Raw genomic sequence first — 18,945 nt, forward strand, 5'->3', positions numbered from 1 at the left:
TGCGCGCATAGGCACGCCCATCTAAAACTGAGTGCACATATATATACATGGTCATTTATTGTATAACTTGCATACATACGGGTGTATGTTATAAAATGGCCACGTCCCTGGATGCGGGCCATTGAATGCGCGGAAATGTGCACCCACGTGTCTCTACTTAAAAGTTTACCATCACAGATTTTAAGTCCTCTTTAAGAGGGAAGTACCTGCTGTGCTTTGAACTTGAGTTTGAAAAGATGAGTAATCAAATCAAATCCTTCCCATCAGTGTGACTTGGTGAATCATCTTGTCAGAGAAAGTGAAGTTCCTTATCTGTAGCAAGTATTCTCTGAAACAGCAGTTCATTAGTCACACAAACTCTCACCATCCCCTTCTAAAGCAACTCTCCTTTAGCTGAAACTGAATTATTAGAGCTGGGGAGGGGAGCTGCAGCCCTGCAGTAACACTGGAACTCTCATGTACTGGGGAGGGGAGCTGCAGCCCTGCAGTAACACTGGAACTCTCATGTGCATGCAGAAAAGGTCTTGAGGGTTTTCCAGAAAGCAGTAGAATAGCTTGACCATTGGCGCCAAATTCAGTCATGTGGCTTATATGATTAATTAACTGCTATCTTCAGAGAACATCTGTATAACAACTAAGCAACTTCAGATTGTCATATGTGGCTGGTTTGATATACACTCAGTGATGCACTAAAGCATGCATTGTCATTTTGCTCTCTTATCCATTAGCATCAAAGCTGTTTTCTGACTGGGCAAATGGTCTTGTCTGACGATAATCAAAACAGAAAAAAAATCAGACATTTAAAAAATTACTTTTGATGCTTTCAGTTGGTGCCTAAACTGTGGAGCTTTCTTTTTTTTTTATCTCATAAGTGTCTAGGATGTAATGTTGTAACAGCAGAAAAAGACCAAATTGTCCGTCCAGTCTGCCCAGCAAGTTTCATTAGGTGGCAACCATTTCTCTGTGCAGGTTACCCCTATGGCTCTGTTTAGGATAGTAACTGTCACTCTCTGCTAGTTACCCCCAAACGTTATGTTAAGGGTAGTAATATTTACAATCAGACATGCTGCTTGAACATGCTTTGCTTTTGGTCTTGGCTATACAAGCAGTCCAGTGCTTTTTCCCTGATGTCTGCTTATCAGTACCCTGGATCATAAAAGTCAGGGCCTACCACTGGCTGTAAGGGATGTGCATTCGTTTTTTGACGAATTAGGAAATCATACGATATTTCCTAATTCATCATGTATCTGTAAAACCGATAAATGATCACATTTTCCACGAATTTTCAGGAAAAATCATTTTTCGGTTTAGTGCGCGCTAACGGTTTTATGTTAGCGTGCACTAACCCAGAAACGATTTGCCACGAAAAAGAAAAATACCGAACCGCGGGAGATACAAAATTTCCCACAGTTTTACAAAAATGAAAGCAGAAACGATCGCCGGCATGATGCACATCTCTATTGGCTATCTTCTGAATCCAATTCCTGTTTTTAACCCGCACCGTTGAAGTAGAGAGCAATGTTGCAGTTGCACCAAAAGCATCAAGACTAAATGGTAATAATCCCATGCCTTCTGATTAAGGGTAGTAACTGCTGCTCCATGCAGGATACCCACATGCACCCTTTTCTTCATTTCTAACCTTCCACCTTTAGGAATCCACAGTGTTTATCCTGTGCTCTATTGAATTCATTTACTATTTTCATCCTCACTACCTCCTTCAGAAGGGCATTCCAGGCATCCACCACCCTCTCCTTGAAGAAGTATTTACTAACTTTGGATCTGAGTCATCCCCCCCCCCCCCCCCCCCAGAGTTTCCTTTCGTGACTCCTAGTTCTACTGTTTTCTTTCCAATGAAAAGGTTTGAAGTTTGCGCATCATTAAAACCTTTCAGGTATCTGAAGGTCTGTATCCTATCTCCCCTGCATCTCCTCTCTTCCAAGGTATACATATTCGGATTCTTCAACCTCTGCTCATAAATCTTCTGATACAGACCCCTCACCATTTTGGTCACCTTTCTCTGGGCTGCCTCCATCCTGTATCGAACCATTTTGAAATACGGGCTCCAGAACCGAAGTCAAAAGCCTCACCAAAGACCTGTACAAAGGATTTATCACCTTTTTTTTTGTTACCGGTTACTCTTCTCTTTATGCAGCCCAGCATACTTCTGGCTTTAGCTATTGCCTTGTCATATTGCTTCACTGCCTTCACATCACGAGACACTATCCCCCAAGGTCCCTCTCCCAGACTGTGCATATCAAGTCTTTCACCCTTCAACACGTACAGCTGTTTTGGGTTACCACACCCAGATACATGACTCTGTAGTTCTTGGTATTGAATCCCAGCTGCTAACTCTTTGACCACTCGTCATGCTTTCTTAAATTACTTTTCATTCTCTCTATTCCTTCAGGTGTGTCCACTCTGTTGCAGATCTTAGTATCATCAGCAAATAGACAAATTTTACCTTCTATCCCTTCAGCAATGTCGCTCACAAAGATATTGAAGAGAACTGGACCTAAAACCAATCTTTGAGGCACTCCACTTAACACGGTTCTCTCTTCAGAGTAGGTTCCATTTACCATTACTCACTGTTTCCTGTCATTCAACCAATTTGTAATCCTCTCCACCACCTTGGTGCCCATTCCCAAACTTCTATTTTATTCACAAGCCTCCTATGTGGGACTGTATGAAAAGCTTTGCTGAAATACAAATAAATCGTATCAAGTGTACTTCCTTGATCCAATTCTCTAGTTACCCAATCAAAAAATCAATCAGATTTGCCTGACAGGACCTTTCCCTGGTGAATCCTTGCTGCCTTGGGTCCAACAAACCACCAGATTGTAGATAATTCACTATCCTTTCCTTCAGCAGAGTCTCTATTAAATTTCTCATCACCAAGGTGAGGCTAACCAGCCTGTAGTTTCCAGCTTCCTCTCTGCTACCACACTTACAAAATGGGACCACAACCACTGTTCTCCAATCTCACAGTACCACTCCCATTTCCAGGGATTTATTGAACAGCTATTTCAGCAGACCCACCAGCACATCGCTAATCTCCCTCAGTATCCTGGGATGTACCTCATCCAGGCCAATTACCTTGTCCACTTTCAGTTTTTCTAGCTCTTTCCATACATTCTCTTCTGTAAAAGGAATTTTGTCTACCACACCCCATCTATAATCTTGTCAACCAGCAACAGTCTTTCTCCAGCATCTTCTTTAGTGAACACTGAACTGAAGTATTTGTTTAATATTTCTGCCATTTCCTCATCTCTCTCCACACTTTGCTCCTCCTCATCTTTCAATTTCACTATACCACTTCAAGCATTCCTTCTTTCTCTGATGTATCTGAAAAATGTTTTGTCATCTCGCTTTACCTCTTTGGCATTCCTTTCTTCCACTTAGCCTCTTGCTTTGCTGATTTCTTTTTTTGTCTCCCTCGGTTTCACCAGAATGGTTCAATAACACTGTGTATTTGTTATGGTAGAGCTCTTTGTCAACATAATTTTATCTGTGACTTACACATCTAGAGTAAAAGCAGAGCAACATCTGAGAAACTTACCCAGACACACAGTATGATGCCTAATCACGCAACAAGGCCAATCTCAATTGTATTTCTCCTTCTTACTACAGTATTGCATACAGTATGTGGCCTTTGCTTTCTCAACACAAATGATTCTCTGCTCTTCATTTATATTTTTAAACCTGTTGCCTCCAGCAACTCCTAATATCTTCTTAATGCATTTTTCTTATTTTGGCCCTGTGGTTTCTTGTCTATTGCTTTGGGCTTCCATCTCAACTAGAATTGGCCTTTCCTGGGCAAAGGCACCATTAGCCCTTATTTGTAACTATTTGGTTTCCCCACTCTCCCATTTTCTATCTCCTCCCAATTCACTCTGGCCATTGCAATGATAATCCTCGGCCAAGAAACACAAACTAAGGCCCACTACAGAACCCAGCTGACATGGACTTTGAGTCTGGCCACTAGGTGTCGACATTAAGTGAGGGCCAAGACTCCCCAACTCCATCCAGGCCTGGGAGCAGAAATCTGGCCCAGGAATTTAACCTAGATCCGTGGTATGGCAATGTATAACACTGCCATTGAGCCACCTTTGTGTATTTTATGCATTGGTGCACATTGCTAAGACACGGAGTGATATTGCAGCTCTATTGCCTTACTATGATGGTGAGCAGATTATGCAAATTTATGGGGATGCTATATAAAATACTCAAAAATTGAATGTCATCTTGTGACATAACTTCATGCGGGACGACGTGGGTAAACACTGGTATATTTATGTATTTTATATGACTTCACTCGCTAATCTTGTGCTTAAAATTTATTTTTACAGATTTTCTATTTTACATACTACTACTAGTTAATGTCTACAGCACTACTCGTGCTATACAGATAAATAAGAAATAATCCCTACTCTGTGAAGCTTAAAATCTCTAAATAGGATGACCTATTTTTTTTTTTTTTTACTGTAAATACCCTATTATTATCCCAGGTTACAATGGATGTATAGGGCCAAATGTACTAAGCATTTTCCCCATTGAAATTTAGCCTATAAGTATCCTATTATAGGAAGGCAACTTTTTTACCTAGTTTAAAAGGAAATAACAGGCCCATTATGTCTAGATGTCCAATTTTCTAAACAGATATTGCTTGATTGTTGCATAATTTATATGCCATAAACAAGTGATCTTATTGTATTGTATTTTGTTTATGCATATTTTATTCAGCTTAAAGAAGAGATTGCAAAGCTTGAAGATAAAGTAGAATGTGCTAATAATACTCTGAAATCTGACTGGGACAGATGGAAACAGAACATGCGAAGTGATCTGAAATCAGCATTTATTAATATGACTGAGAAAAATATCAGCTATTATGAAGAGGTAAAAGCATGAAGCTTTTTGATAGCATATATTGTGATGCTCTAGTGTTAAATATTAGTTCTTATTTTTATGTGTGTATTGTGGTAATTGATTTAAGCCATCTAACCCCTCTGCACAGGGATTGCTGCCTGACTTAGCCAGATAGGGCTGAAAAATCTCACTAGCAAGCTGAGTCCCTCCTGGCCCTGTTCCTAATCCAACCAACATCCCTGGGACTGTCCACTTTTTGAGAGGTTATGAATAGTCACTCTGTTGAGGTAGATTTTAAAATGTCAGGTTTAGTGGGGAAGTATACAAACTAGAACTTTTGAAAATATGTCCCTTAATGATTGAACATACAAAATTCTCCTAGGACAAGTGGGATGGTAGTCCTCACCCATGGGTGACATCATCAGATGGAGCTCGGCATGGAAAACTTAAGTCAAAGTTTCTAGAAACTTTGACACACTGAGCATGCCCAGCATGCCACTATCCAAACATCCATGTGGGTCCCTCTTCAGTCTCTTCTTTTCTGTTGAGCTATCATCTCGCGATTGAGGAGCTCTGGCTCTCTGTATTTTCAAGTAATTTCCCGGTCGGTTTTGACTTTTCCTGCACCGGGGTTCCCCTTCTTCCTACCGGCTTAGTCAGTAGGGCAGCGCGGAAAATCTTTCTCCCTTCTGTGCGACTGATTCCCAGCGGTTTCTCGCACTCGGTGGTCATTGGGCACCGACCGCACACTGGGTCTTTTTGTAATTGCTTCGTCTGGTTTTCGTCGATGCCCCAAGTGTCTACGGACCATGTCCCTCAAGGATCCACATGAAGTATATATCCTTTACCTGGGGGCATCGCATGACGTTAGGGGGTGTCATTTTTGCAACCAGATGACCCCCAATGGCCATCACGTCCGTTTCGACAAAATGGAGAAGCTCTTCGCTTCCAAAAAAATCTGAACCTTCGACTCCAGCATTTGGGGCAACGACTCCAAGAGGCCACGGGGAGCTGATGGACACCGAGCCTTCGTTGTCCACTCCCCTGCTGGGGCCCCCTCTGGAGAGAGAGCCCGAGGATCGGCTGTCGCCAGTGTCTTCACGCTCCAGGACGACAGAATTGTCTCCATCCTCCTTGGAACCAGAGAAACAGGGCTGAGTGCCGAGGAAAGGTCTGGAAGCATTGCCTCTGGTCAGTCTTCGCACGGCATTGGGCTCAGGTCAGCATCGGCACCCACTGTGATGCCCTCGAAGCAACCCTGCGGAGAGGAGGCACCGTCCTCCATCGAACCCGAGAGTCCCAGGCATTCCCCACCAATGCCGGTGCTGGGCACTTATCTCCCTCTGGGCTCTGAGGGAGATCTGGTGATGCCTCCCTCTCCTTCTTCTGTCTTGTCTTCTGCAGACTTTCAAGAGGCGTTGGACCACAGGGTGCAATTGGCAGTGGTCCAAGCTCTGCAGGGCATTGAGGTGCCAGTCCTGCTGGTGCTTCCACAGTACCGGTGCAAGAGCCTGAACCCTCGATGTTGGCACCACTGCTGGAGTGCCTCGATGTCCTCCTTGGCGTCCTCCCCAGCTGCCGGTGCCCAGGGTTCCATCGATGCCCCAGCGGCCACTGTTTCTTCCTCCGTCTGGTTTGATTCCCATTATAGGTCCTCTGAGGAGGAAGGCCTCGCGCAGTCCATGGCACCACTGAGGCCCTCAGTTCCACAACCAGTGTTCCCTGGTCTGGTTCCATGTCCTTAGGGGGTCTCGGTGCTTGCGGTGCCCTCAGTGCCCAAACCAAGGAGCCTAGGTAGGGGGCCTTCCACTGATGTGTCTGGGTGATCTTAGTGAGGAAGATGCCCCGAATGACCTCTGAGTCCTCATTCTGTGACCTGGGGAATCTCCCCTCAGATCCATCTCTTCTGGAGGAGAGGCACCCGGTCCCTGCCTGAGGACTTGACCTTTGCGGGGGTTTGTCCGGGCCATGACAGAAACCATTCCGTTTCAGCTTCTGATGGAAGAGGATGCTAGGGATAAGATGCTGGAGGTTCTCCAGTTTATCGATGCCCCGAAGGAAGTGGTGGCTGTTCCCGTACATGAGATCTTCAAGGAGTTACTCCTTAGACTTTGGGAACACCATCTCCATGCCTCCAGTAAATAGGAAGGCTGATGCTGTTTGTCTGGTACAGCAGGTCTTGGGATTTGAGAAGCGTCAACTCCCACATCAGTCTTTTGTGTTGGAGTCTGCCCTCAAGAAGGCCAAGCATTCCTGTACCCATGCTTCCATCCCTTTAGGTCGCGGGTGCAGAGCTCTGGATGCGATTGCTAGGAAGGTGTTTCAGGGTGCCTTGTTGCTTACTTGTATTGCTTCCTGCCAGCTGTACATGACACAGTACTTTTTGAACCTCTGGAAACAGATCCAGGAGTTGTCCGAGCATCTGCCCCAGCAGCAACAGGATGCTTTTATGGCTCTTGTCCAGCAAGGCTTGGAATGTTGCAAGCACGAAGTGAACTCCACCTACAAAGTGATGAAAATTCCACTGGGGTGGCAGCGGCAGGCATTGGTGCCCACAGGATGGCCTGGCTCCGAGCCTCTGATCTCTGGCTGGAGGTCAAGGAGAAGCTTGCGGACCTTCCATGTACTGGTGATAAGATGAGGGATGCTATGGCTGTTGAAGGATCAATCCAAGACCCTTCAGCATCTTTCAGCCAGTACATCGGACCCACCGTACTCTGCCAGGAAGTTCTCATGGCAGGGCTCGTGGAGGTCTTTTTACTGCTAGAGGAAATATTATCACCTCAGACCGGTGGGTCCTGTCCATCATTCATCGAGGCTATCGACTCAACTTTCTGGGTTTTCCCATGGACTCTCCCCTGTGCCTCTCTTGGGGTCAGTCCTTGGACCAGGCAATACTCTTGACGGAGCTCTCTGCCCTCATAATGGCCAGAGCAGTCAAACCTGTCTCACTGTGGCAACAAGGGAGGGGATCCTATTATCACTATTTCCTGATTCCAAAGAGAACAGGGGGGCTCTGCCCTATTTTGGATCTGAGAGCCTTGAACTGATTTCTAAAGAGAAGAATTCAAAGTGGTCTCTCTGGGCACCCCGATTCCCCTTCGGCAAGAAAGGGACTGGCTTTGCTCCCTTTGTCTCAAGGACACATATGCCCACATCGAGATCTTTCCCAGCCACAGGAAATATCTTCAGTTTGTTGTGGATGAGAGGCATTTCCAATACAGGTGTTGCTGTTCAGCCTCGCCTTGGCCCCCCATGTTTTCACCAAATGCCTGGCAGCGGTGGGAGCGTGTTGCATTCGTGGCTGCTCTACACCCTCACTCCACCCTCTCTACATCTGTGGTGACTCCCTCCAGGTCTGATGGACGGCTTGCTGCCACAGCGTCTCCATGCCGTCTCTCTCCGGCGTACCCAGACCGGCTCGACACTGCGGATCCGCCATATTCCTGATGATGTAGGGCGCGAGCACACTCCAAAGTATGTACCAGCAAGGGCGCGAACCTCAGGGGCGTCCCCCTGTATTGACGTCATCCGCTTCCAACATAAAAGGGTCTTCACTTTCGCTTATGATTTGAGTTAGCAAGGACGGTCGGACTAAGACAAGGATTCAATTTCGGATACGAATTGTCCAAGCTACTCTGCCTCCTCGGACTTACCAGAAGTACCTGCTCCTCAGGGGCCTCGCTTTTTTTTCTCTATTTCAGATTGCAGATAGGAACCAGTACTCGCTCCTCAAGGGCCCATGTTCCTGAATACTCTGAAGATTCTCTACTGCCTGGAAGCTATCACAGATACAGACATTCGTGAGTTACCACCGCTCTCTCAGAGCTTTCCCTGGAACCAGGTACTCGCTCCTCGAGGGCCTAACTCTTTCCAGCTACTGAGCCTCCTTAAGAACCTATGTGAGTTTGTCATCTACTACTGGCTATGAATACAGCATACCCTGTCTACTCACTATCTATAGTCTTTCTACAGCTCAGCAACCCTCGGATTGCAGTTCCAGTATCTGAGGGACTTCAGCCCTGCCGGGCATATCAGCTCACTACTGCCTGCCACTTCTGGTGGTTCTATTAACCTGTCTAATAAAAGAACTATCTGTGTCTGTCTCCATACCCAAGCCTAGCCGGTGGTCCCTCTCAGGATATCCTCCTGGGAGCGCTGCCATCTGCCATCGGCCCAAGGATTCACCTATTTATGTTTCTCTCCAGATGAGTATCCTCTCTAGCACTCCACTGGTACAGAATGCCAACTCAGCAGTCTATATCATAACAAGATTCCTAGTTCCGCCTACGGAGCATATCAGATTACTAAACTCCTCTTTCCATGGGAGCCAGTCACTAACAGATTGCAACTCCACATGGTGACTCATAACAGATTGCTAACTCCTCCCACTACAGGAGTATCCAGCAGCAGATTACAATAGATTGCTAACTCCTCCCCTCTGGAGGACCAATACCTAACAGAGCGTACCTCCGCCATCTAGGGCTGCAGGTGTTCCCCTACTTGGATGACTGGCTGGTCAAGAGCGCCACCCAGGAGGGAGTACTTCGATCTCTGCACTTGACCATTCGGGTATTGGAGTCCCTCGGCTTTGTCATCAACTACCCGAAGTCCCATCTGACCCCGTCGCTGCAATTTGAGCTTCATCGGCACCTGGCTAGACACAGCTCAGACTATACACATACTACAGAGGAACTCAGCAATATATAATGCCCAAATTTTATTATATACACACATTTACCCAATGTATTTAAACACACTTATTTCATAAATCCTGCTATGTGTGATAATAATCTCCCTAACATTAAAACAATATTATCCATGCCTTACCCCTCCATTCAATTCATCCATACACCTCATCCATACCACTCAAACCAACCATATCACTCATGCCACCTAAAATTGCTAACAATCCCCTATGCTTGCATAATTGTTACCCCTTCATATAACATAATATAAATATTCATATGTCATTAATATACATCTTGTTTATACAAACACAAATGAATGTGTCAAACAATCTGAATCCGTATAAATGTACAACATATAGTCAGTCTATGTACATGCGCATATTACAGTTATTTTAATGAATGCAAAGTTAATCCTATTAAACTACTCCGACGAGGCTCTCGTTTCACCATCCAAACGGGCTTCTTCAGGGAATGATGATTAACTCTAGCGCAACTATGTTCTTCTCATGTTGACATCATTAATATACAGCTCTCTTCAAGATGAATGCTGCATTTGTTCCCATTCATCAATCACCATAAACAGGGCAAATCTTCACTAATGCTTCTGTATTATGCAAGTGGTATCCACACATAGAATTGAACTCTATCAGCAACATAAAGATAACATTTATCAACCTTTATAATACCTACAACCATACCAGAAAACCAATACCATAAATTTCAATAGTACCAGCCGAATCAAATGAACAGACGCTATATGTCAATTTGTTAACTTCACGATTCATCACCAGCTCATATGCATGTCATCCTATTTGCCGAAATTGAACTGTCATCTCCAAAAACTTTCCATATTCAAATGGCATCCATCGAACCTTGGAGCTTTATACACTTACGTACCTGCATTGGATAAACAATTCTCCATTAGAACGTCACTTGCTTGTACTGTTGGATTCGTGGACCCTTGAGCCGATCGGAACCGAAAGGTGAACTGCTGCAAGGTAGCAGCAGAGGCCCCGACCGGGAGGCGGCAAGGACGGAGATGTGGCTGGACCGAAGAAGACCCAGGGACGCCCTTTGCGACCAAGGGCTAGGCACGGAAGAAGGGAACGGATGGAGCTGACACAGTGGTGAGGAAGTCTTCGCCCTGGAAGCTGAACCTCCCCCGAGAGGAGCTCGTAGGAGTCCGGCCGCTGGGACTTAGGAGATTCACCCTGGAAGCCGGAGTCCCCCCAGGAGGAGCCCGTAGGGACCCGGCCGCTGGGACTTAGGAGCGCCCACGGGGGTGGAATCAGACGGGATCCAAGGTCGAGTGCCAGAGGGTTGTTGCTCACCAGTCCGGAGTCAAGTGCCAGAGGGTCGCCGCTTGCCAGTCCAGAGTCGAGTGCCTGAGAGTCATCGCTTGCCAGTCCAAAGTCAGAAGCCAGGGAATCACCGTGAGCCAAACCGGGGTCAGAAGCCAGGGAATCATCGTAAGCCAGTCCGGAGTCAAAAGCCAGGGAATCGTCGTAAGCCAGTCCAGAGTCAGGAGCCAGGGAACACCGTAAGCCAATCCGGGATCAGGAATCAGCAACTTGAGACAGGAAACCTGGAACCTCGTTGCAAGGCAAGGAAGGCTAGTAACTGCAGGGCTTAAATAGCCCTGCAGCGTCTGACGTCAGGAAAGGAGGAGCCGTGCTTTCCCGCGCTGGGCCCTTTAAGAACAGGGCTCAGCCGCGCGTGCGTGCCTAGGGGGTGGGGCTAGCCGCGGGAGGACGCCAGCGGCGAAGAGAGAGCCGGCACATGGCGCCTGAAGGCCCTGCAGGCCCGCGCGGGGTCGGAGCACCAGGAGGGAGCTGCGCCCGGGGTCCCGAGGAAGGAGAGGTGACCGAGGACCCGCGGCGGGGTGAGTGGCGATTCCGGGGCCGCCCCGGAATCGCAACATGTACATACTGTTAACATACCACAAACATCTTAATGTTGTTCAATGTTACCTAATTCGGCACAATATCCTATATATCCTAACCCATATTACATGATTATATTCTCTTACACATCGTCATACCATAATCCTCCTTATCCAACCTGTGTATCGCATCAGCTTTACTTATTCCTTCCATATCGACCTACACAGTCACAAATGCCTATTACCTAAAGACATAACCAACCCTGCTCTCTCGTGCCCCTAATACACAAGCTTAAACTACTCACATTCAGCAAACTAATTGCGTTTTACCAATCTTATGAAGTTCTTCTGCTGGCGTACAAGAGGCTTCCAAAAGGACACGGCGTAAGCCGTCTATTTAAATTCCCACAAACCAATCACGCTTACCTCTCCCTTAATTAACCAAAGTGTCATACATCCGGGACTTATTAGCCACGGGTTATCCCAACCAAAACGTCATACTCAGCTCAGGCCAGAGCCTATCTGCCTTGTGATTGGGTGCTTGCACTGGTATCTCTTGCAGGTCTGATTCACCAGAGCCAGCAGGTCCTTGGCCCGCCTAATGTTCTATCTTCTGGGATTACATGGCTGCCTCTGTCCATGTACATCCTTGGCCGCTTGCATATGCGCAGGGCCCAAAATGGACCCTGCAGTCCTAGTGGCAGCAGGCCATCCAGGACCTCCAGTGCACTTCCGTGTTACTCCACCTCTCCAGACCTCCTTGTCTTGGTGGGAGAGCCTGCCCAATTTGGAGCAGGGGGTTCTTTCCAGTTTTCCCTTACTAGGTTGTGTTCACCACCAATGCATCAACCCTGGGATGGGGTGTCATGTGGAGGGCCTCGCACACAGGAGTTGTGGTCTACTTAGGAAGATAAGTGCCAGATCAATTCCTGGAGTTTTGAGCAATCCGTGTTCTGGGTATTCTGCGATCACTGTCCAACAAGGCAGTCCTGATCCAGACTGACAACCAGGTGGCAATTGGTACATCAACAAACAGGGGAGGAACAAGATTGTTCATTCTCTGTCAGGAAGCAGTTCAGATTTGGTCATGGGCTCGGTCTCAGGGCATGCTGCTCTGAGCCGTGTACCTTGCAGGACAGAGAATGGTGGCGAATCGACTGAGTCAGGCCTTCCGACCCCCACAAGTGGTCTCAGAACCCGGCAGTGGCAGACCAAATTTTTGCCTCTGGGGAACTCCAGACATGGGTTTCTTTGCCTCCCCTGCAACAGCAAGGTAAAAAATGTCTGCTCCCTGTACAATGGGGACGGCAAACCAGCCACAGATGCCTTTGCCCGCCATTGGGGCAGGGGGCCTTCTGTATGTGTATCCTCCACTTCCTCTGGTGATGAAGACTCTTCTGAAGCTCCAGCAGGACAGGGGAACCATGATCCTCATAGCCTTTCATTAGCCGAGGCAGGTCTGGTTCTTGCTCCTGTGACATCTCTCTATCAGGGACCAAATTGGTTTGGGACTTTCCCCAACCATCATGCAGGATCAGGGCAGGCTGCGCCATCCCAACCTCAGGACATTGTCTCTAATGATCTAGATTATTTATTTATTTGTTTTATATACCGACATTCATTGGGGTATATCACGCTGATTTACATGTTAACGCAGAGAATATAAAGACTAGCTTGTCTTAATATTTTACATTGTAATGGAGGCAATCACAATTAATGGGATTACATTTTAACAGGGGGAAATTTGTATCGGGGGTACCTCAAAAACAACTCAGCATCAGTATAATTACATTAGGAGGTAGGCGTCTCAAGAATTTTTACATTGTATAGATAAGTACAAAGGAAACTTAGTGGCACTTATTGTGTTACACATCTCAAGAATTATTGCATGTGTGAATAGGTACATAGGAAGTTTGGACGATGTTAGTAGTATTGTAACATTTTCATTTTATCATGATATGGGGAGAGGGAAGGAGGTTAGACCTGTGGGCTGGTAGGCTTTTTGGAATCCAGGTTTTTAGATTTATTTATTTTTTTTGAAAGACTGGGTGGATGTTTCCAATCTGAGTTGTGCAGGGAGTGTGTTCCATAATGAAAGGCCAGCTATTGATATGGCGCGTTCTCTGAATGTGGTGAGGTGTGCTTGTTTTGTGGAGGGTATGTTTAGCAGGCCGGTGTTCTTGGATCTGAGGTTTCTTAGGGTGTCATGGTGGTGGAGGGCGTCTTTAGCCATTCTGTATTTTTATTGTAGAAGGATTTGTATAGTAGAGTTAGGGGCTTTGAATTGGATTCTGTGGGTTATGGGAGCCAGTGGAGGTCTTTGAGGATGGATGTGATGTGGGAGGATCGACTGCTGTTTGTTAGGGATCTGGCTGCTGCATTTTGGAGTAGTTGCAGGGGTTTGAGGGTGGATGAAGGAAGCCAGAGTAGGAGAGAGTTGCAGTAGTCCAGTTTCGAGAATAAGAAGCATTGGAGTACTGTTCTGTAGTCTTGGTTGAAGAGGAGGGGCTTGTCTCTTGAGGACTTGTAGCTTGAAGTAGCTTTTATTGTTGCGTTGATATGTTTTTTTAGGTTGAGCTCTGAGTCCAATGTGATACCTAGGTCTCTTACTTAGGTAATGCATTGGCTGAATGGTTGGATGGGTGTGGGGTCTAGGATGTTCTTTGTGAGGTGCTTGTTTGTTATGTAGAGTATTTCTGTTTTCAGTGATTGAGTGTGAGGGATAGCTGCGAAAGGAGGTTTTTTATTTGGGCTGAGTAGGATTCCCACAACAGTAGGGTTCGTTGTATGTTTTCTTTCATGTGGAGTAGAATCTGGACATCATCAGCGTGGATGAATTATTGGAGGTTCAGGTTGGAGAGGAGTTTGCAGAGGGAGAACATGTATATGTTAAATAGGGTGGAGGAAAGAGAGGAGCTTTATGGTACACCATGGGGGAGTGGAATTGTTTAGATATGCTGTTGTTTAGTCTAACTTTGTAGGATCTATTAGATAAGTAGGTTTCAAACCATTTTAAGGTTTTGTCGCCTAGTCCAATTTCTGTTAGCTGGGTTATTAAAGAGTTGTGGTTGATGGTGTCGAAGGCGGCAGAGATGTCTAGTAGTATCAGGAGGTAGGAGTGTCCGGCATTGAGACCTCTCAGGGTGGTGTCTGTGAGGGATAGTAGTAGCGTTTCGGTGCTGAGAGATTTCCTGAATCCGTGTTGAGCAGGGTAAAGGATTTTGTGTGCTTCCAGGTGTTCCGAGAGTTGGTGGTTGACAATTTTTTCCAGGATCTTTGAAATGAAGGTTAGGTTCGAGATCGGTCTGCAGTTAGCAGGGTCGGATGGGTTCAGTTGTGGTTTTTTAGAATGGGTTTTATTACTGTGCACTTGAGGGCTTCGGGAAAGAGGCCTTGTTCGAGGGCTGTATTTATTATGTTGGCTATAGGTTTGGCGATGACTTCGGGGATTAGCTTGAGGGTTTTTACTGGGATGGGATATAGAGGGTGGGTGGGCTGGGTTGATTTTTGTATAATCTTTTTGACTTCTGTCAAGGCAATGAGGTTGAAGCTGGTCCAAGTGGGGAATGTTGTGAAGCGGGGACTTTGCCTTTCCGGGCATGCTGGGGGGTTGGTTGATATTAGTTTTGAAATTTTGTTTGTGAAGTATTGGTCGAGTTCTTCACAAGCTTTCGTGGAGTCTTCCTTTGACAGTGGGTTGTGGCTTAGTTGGGTTAGGTTGGAGACAAAGTTGAAAAGGATTCTGGGGTTATATTGATGTTGATGAATTTTCTTTGAGTAGAATTCTCTTTTGGCTTTGTCGGTGTCTGTTCTGTATATGTGGAGTAGTATTTTGTATCTGTCGAGATGAGGTGAGGTAGGATGTCTTCTCCATTTTCTCTGCTTGTCTGAGAAGTTGTTTGGTGTTTTTAGTTCTGGGTTATACCAAGGTGTTTTGTAGGGGTTGTCCGTATTGATTATTTGGAGATTCTTGGGCATTTGGATTTGGCGAATTCAGCATTGATGGAGATCCAGGAATTGATGGCAGTGTTTGCGTCATTGAGGTCAAGGGTGTTCAAGGCATTGGGGAGGGTTTATCAGCTCTTCACTGGGACATGGTTTGTGGAATTCAGTGTATTTTTTGGATTGGTCGGTTTCCGTGTGGGAGGTTTTCAATCGGAGTGTGGTCTGGATTAATTTGTGGTCTGACCATGAGACGCTGGTGGCTGTGGGTGGGTTGTTTGTGGAAGTAAGAACATAAGAAATTGCCATGCTTGGTCAGACCAAGGGTCCATCAAGCCCAGCATCCTGTTTCCAACAGAGGCCAAAACCAGGCCACAAGAACCTGGCAATTACCCAAACCTAAGAAGAACCCATGCTACTGATGCAATTAATAGCAGTGGCTAGGAGATCCAAGATGGCGTCTCACTGAGAGGACATGGTTTGGAGCTCCATGTTTGCAAGAAATTACCTCATTTTACCTTTTGGAAATTGGCAGAAATGCCACATACCAAGCGAAAAGCTCGGGTTAGAGAGGCTTCCTCGAGTGTCCCGAGCCCGACACTGCAGCAAACAACTATTGCGGAGTTTTATTCCCCGGCAGTAAATCCAGTGTGGCCCGCGCTAGCGACACCCGCTGAGCAAACGCTGTCGCATGCGGCTGAAACAACTTTAAGCCCTGGAGCCCCGCTGACACCTCCCCCCCCGACATGGACACAATCTGCGAGCACTGAATCACCTCTACAACGGAATGCGCTGGAAGGGGTGAGTTCACCCGAGGGGTGTTTCGCAGGGGAGAACTTAACTTCGGCTATGGAGGGAGGACCAATGGCGTCAACCCCGGAGGGGGGAGGGGAACCCTCCGAAAGCCTTGGAGCCGTAGGAGGAGAGGGAACGGCCTTGGAAAATTCCACAAAATTGCCTAGAGCTGGGGAAAATATAAACGTTGTTATAGAAGCAATTCCTTTCCCGGAACTGAAACCGCTAGAAAAACCTGAGAATATAACCTTGGAATCGTTATGGCTAGCTATAGCCACACTTCAAAATTCTTTAATGACGATATCAGGCCCTATGAAAATAATGCAAGAAACTTGTGGTAACTTGAAAGTGTCAGTTGAGAAACAGGAGAAGAAAATGACTCAAATGGAGGAGAAAATAAATAAAATTGAGACAGTACAAGATACGCTGATAAAAACTGATATGGTTACTAACAGGAGGTTAGAAATAATTGAAAACGGCTTGAGAAACATCAATATTAGAGTATTGAATTTTCCCAAATGCAATTCAATATCTCCAAAAAAATTTAAAAGCTATTTGAGAGATGTTCTTAAGATTACTTTGGAAGAACAACCTAAGATAATTAAGGCATACTTTGTGGCTGACCTTAAAGAAGTACCTGAGAATCAAATGGAATCTGGTGAAAACGTATTGTTAAATATTACTGAATTCCTAGAGACCACACAACAACAGCAATTAGAAGGAAGAGGAACTTTATTGGTAAAATTCTCAACCATTGGACAGAGAAAACATCATGAAGAAGTTCTTACAAAATAGATCTGTTTTATATCTAAACCAGAAGGTATGGATATACCCTGACGTTTCTAAGGAAACACAAAGAAAAAGGAAAAAGTTTTGACATTGTTACCTATAGCTAGAAGTCATGGAGCCCAGATTATTCTGCGGTTCCCATGCAAATGTGTTATGAAAGTGTCCGGGAATAGATATGTTTTTTATGAGCCAGACCAGCTCGGCAATTTTATACAATCACATCAGTGGACATTAGATCCAGGCTGAATCAGCGATTTAATATATAACTGCCTAACTCTCAGTTTTCCTTTTCTTTTTATATGTTTGATAATTGCTCTAAAGTGGAAATGGATCTCTCCTATGTTGTATAAAAGTAACAAAGCAATAGTAATACTATATTTCAGTTTTCCATCTCTGTTCTAAATATATTTTTCTTAATTTTGTATTTGATGGCACTATTAGAGATTTGGATAATTGTAAAAAGTTACCTTAAATGATGGAAATATTATGCTCATTTGCTGGAACATGTAAAATGTTTTGAGTTATTGAAATTTGCAAAATAAAAAATTAAAAAAAAAAAAAAATAGCAGTGACTATTCCCTAAGTATAATTGATTAATAGCCATTAATGGACTTCTCCTCCAAGAACTTATCCAAACCTTTTTTGAACCCAGCTACACTAATTGCACTAACCACCTCCTCTGGCAATAAATTCCATAGCTTTATTGTGCGTTGAGTGAAAAAGAATTTTCTCCTATTAGTCTTAAATGTGTTACTTGTTAACTTCATGGAATGCCCCCTAGTCCTTCTATTATTCGAAAGTGTAAATAACCGAGTCACATCTACTCGTTCAAGACCTCTCATGATCTTAAAGACCTGTATCATATCCCCCCTCAGCCGTCTCTTCTCCAAGCTGAACAGCCCTAACCTCTTCAGCCTTTCCTCATAGGGGAGCTGTTCCATCCCCTTTATCATTTTGGTTGCCCTTCTTTGTACTTTCTCCATCACAACTATATCTTTTTTGAGATGCGGCGACCAGAACTGTACACAGTATTCAAGGTGCGGTCTCACCATGGAGCGATACAGAGGCATTATGACATTTTCCGTTCTATTAACCATTCCCTTCCTAATAATTCCTAACATTCTATTTGCTTTTTTGACTGCTGCAGCACACTGAGCCGACGATTTTTAAAGTATTATCCACTATGATGCCTAGATCTTTTTCCTGGGTGGTAGCTCCTAATATGGAACCTAACATCGTGTAACTACAGCAAGGGTTATTTTTCCCTATATGCAACACCTTGCACTTGTCCACATTAAATTTCATCTGCCATTTGGATGCCCAATCTTCCAGTCTTGCAAGGTCCTACCGTAATGTATCACAGTCTGCTTGTGATTTAACTACTCTGAATAATTTTGTATTATCCGCAAATTTGATAACCTCACTCGTCGTATTCCTTTCCAGATCATTTATATATAAATTGAAAAGCACCGGTCCAAGTACGACCCCTGAGGCACTCCACTGTTTACCCTTTTCCACTGAGAAAATTGACCATTTAATCCTACTCGCTGTTTCCTGTCTTTTAACCAGTTTGTAATCCACGAAAGGACATCGCCTCCTATCCCATGACTTTTTAGTTTTCGTAGCTTTGTCATTGATGAATATGAGGTGAAGGGTGTGGCCTGGTCTCTGGGTTGGTGAGTTGACAATTTGTTTGAAGCCCATTGCGGTCATGGTGTCCAGGAGGGGAGGGTGTATGAGGGGGGAAGGGGGGTGGAGTCAATATGGAGGTTGAAGTCTCCTAAAATGATTGCGGGAGGTATTGTTGATTGGTTTCGATGAGGTGGGAAAGATTGAGATCTAGGCATTTTGGTGGGGAGTATAGTAGCAGTATTTGGAGGTTTCTTGATTTGAAGAGGCCTATTTCCAGAGGACGTGTTATGGTGCTGGGGTAGTGTGTGAGTTTGAATTTTTTTAGGGCTAGAAGGAGTAGGCCGCCACCTC

The 18,945-nt window shown here is 45.3% G+C and overlaps 1 protein-coding gene across 1 annotated transcript in view; it reads left to right on the forward strand.

Moving 5' to 3' along the window:
- Nucleotides 1-7,372, forward strand: part of LOC115082561 (sorting nexin-7-like) — a gene marked incomplete at both ends in the record, with an annotated part of 53,685 nt that extends 46,313 nt beyond the window's left edge. The window contains 2 exons of the mRNA XM_029586777.1: nucleotides 4,741-4,893; nucleotides 7,265-7,372. Coding sequence (XP_029442637.1) covers nucleotides 4,741-4,893; nucleotides 7,265-7,372 — 261 coding nt within the window. The remainder of the gene's footprint in view (nucleotides 1-4,740; nucleotides 4,894-7,264) is intronic.
- Nucleotides 7,373-18,945: the final 11,573 nt, after the last annotated feature.

Source organism: Rhinatrema bivittatum, unplaced genomic scaffold (genome assembly GCF_901001135.1).
Source record: "Rhinatrema bivittatum unplaced genomic scaffold, aRhiBiv1.1, whole genome shotgun sequence".
NCBI classification, from domain to species: domain Eukaryota; kingdom Metazoa; phylum Chordata; class Amphibia; order Gymnophiona; family Rhinatrematidae; genus Rhinatrema; species Rhinatrema bivittatum.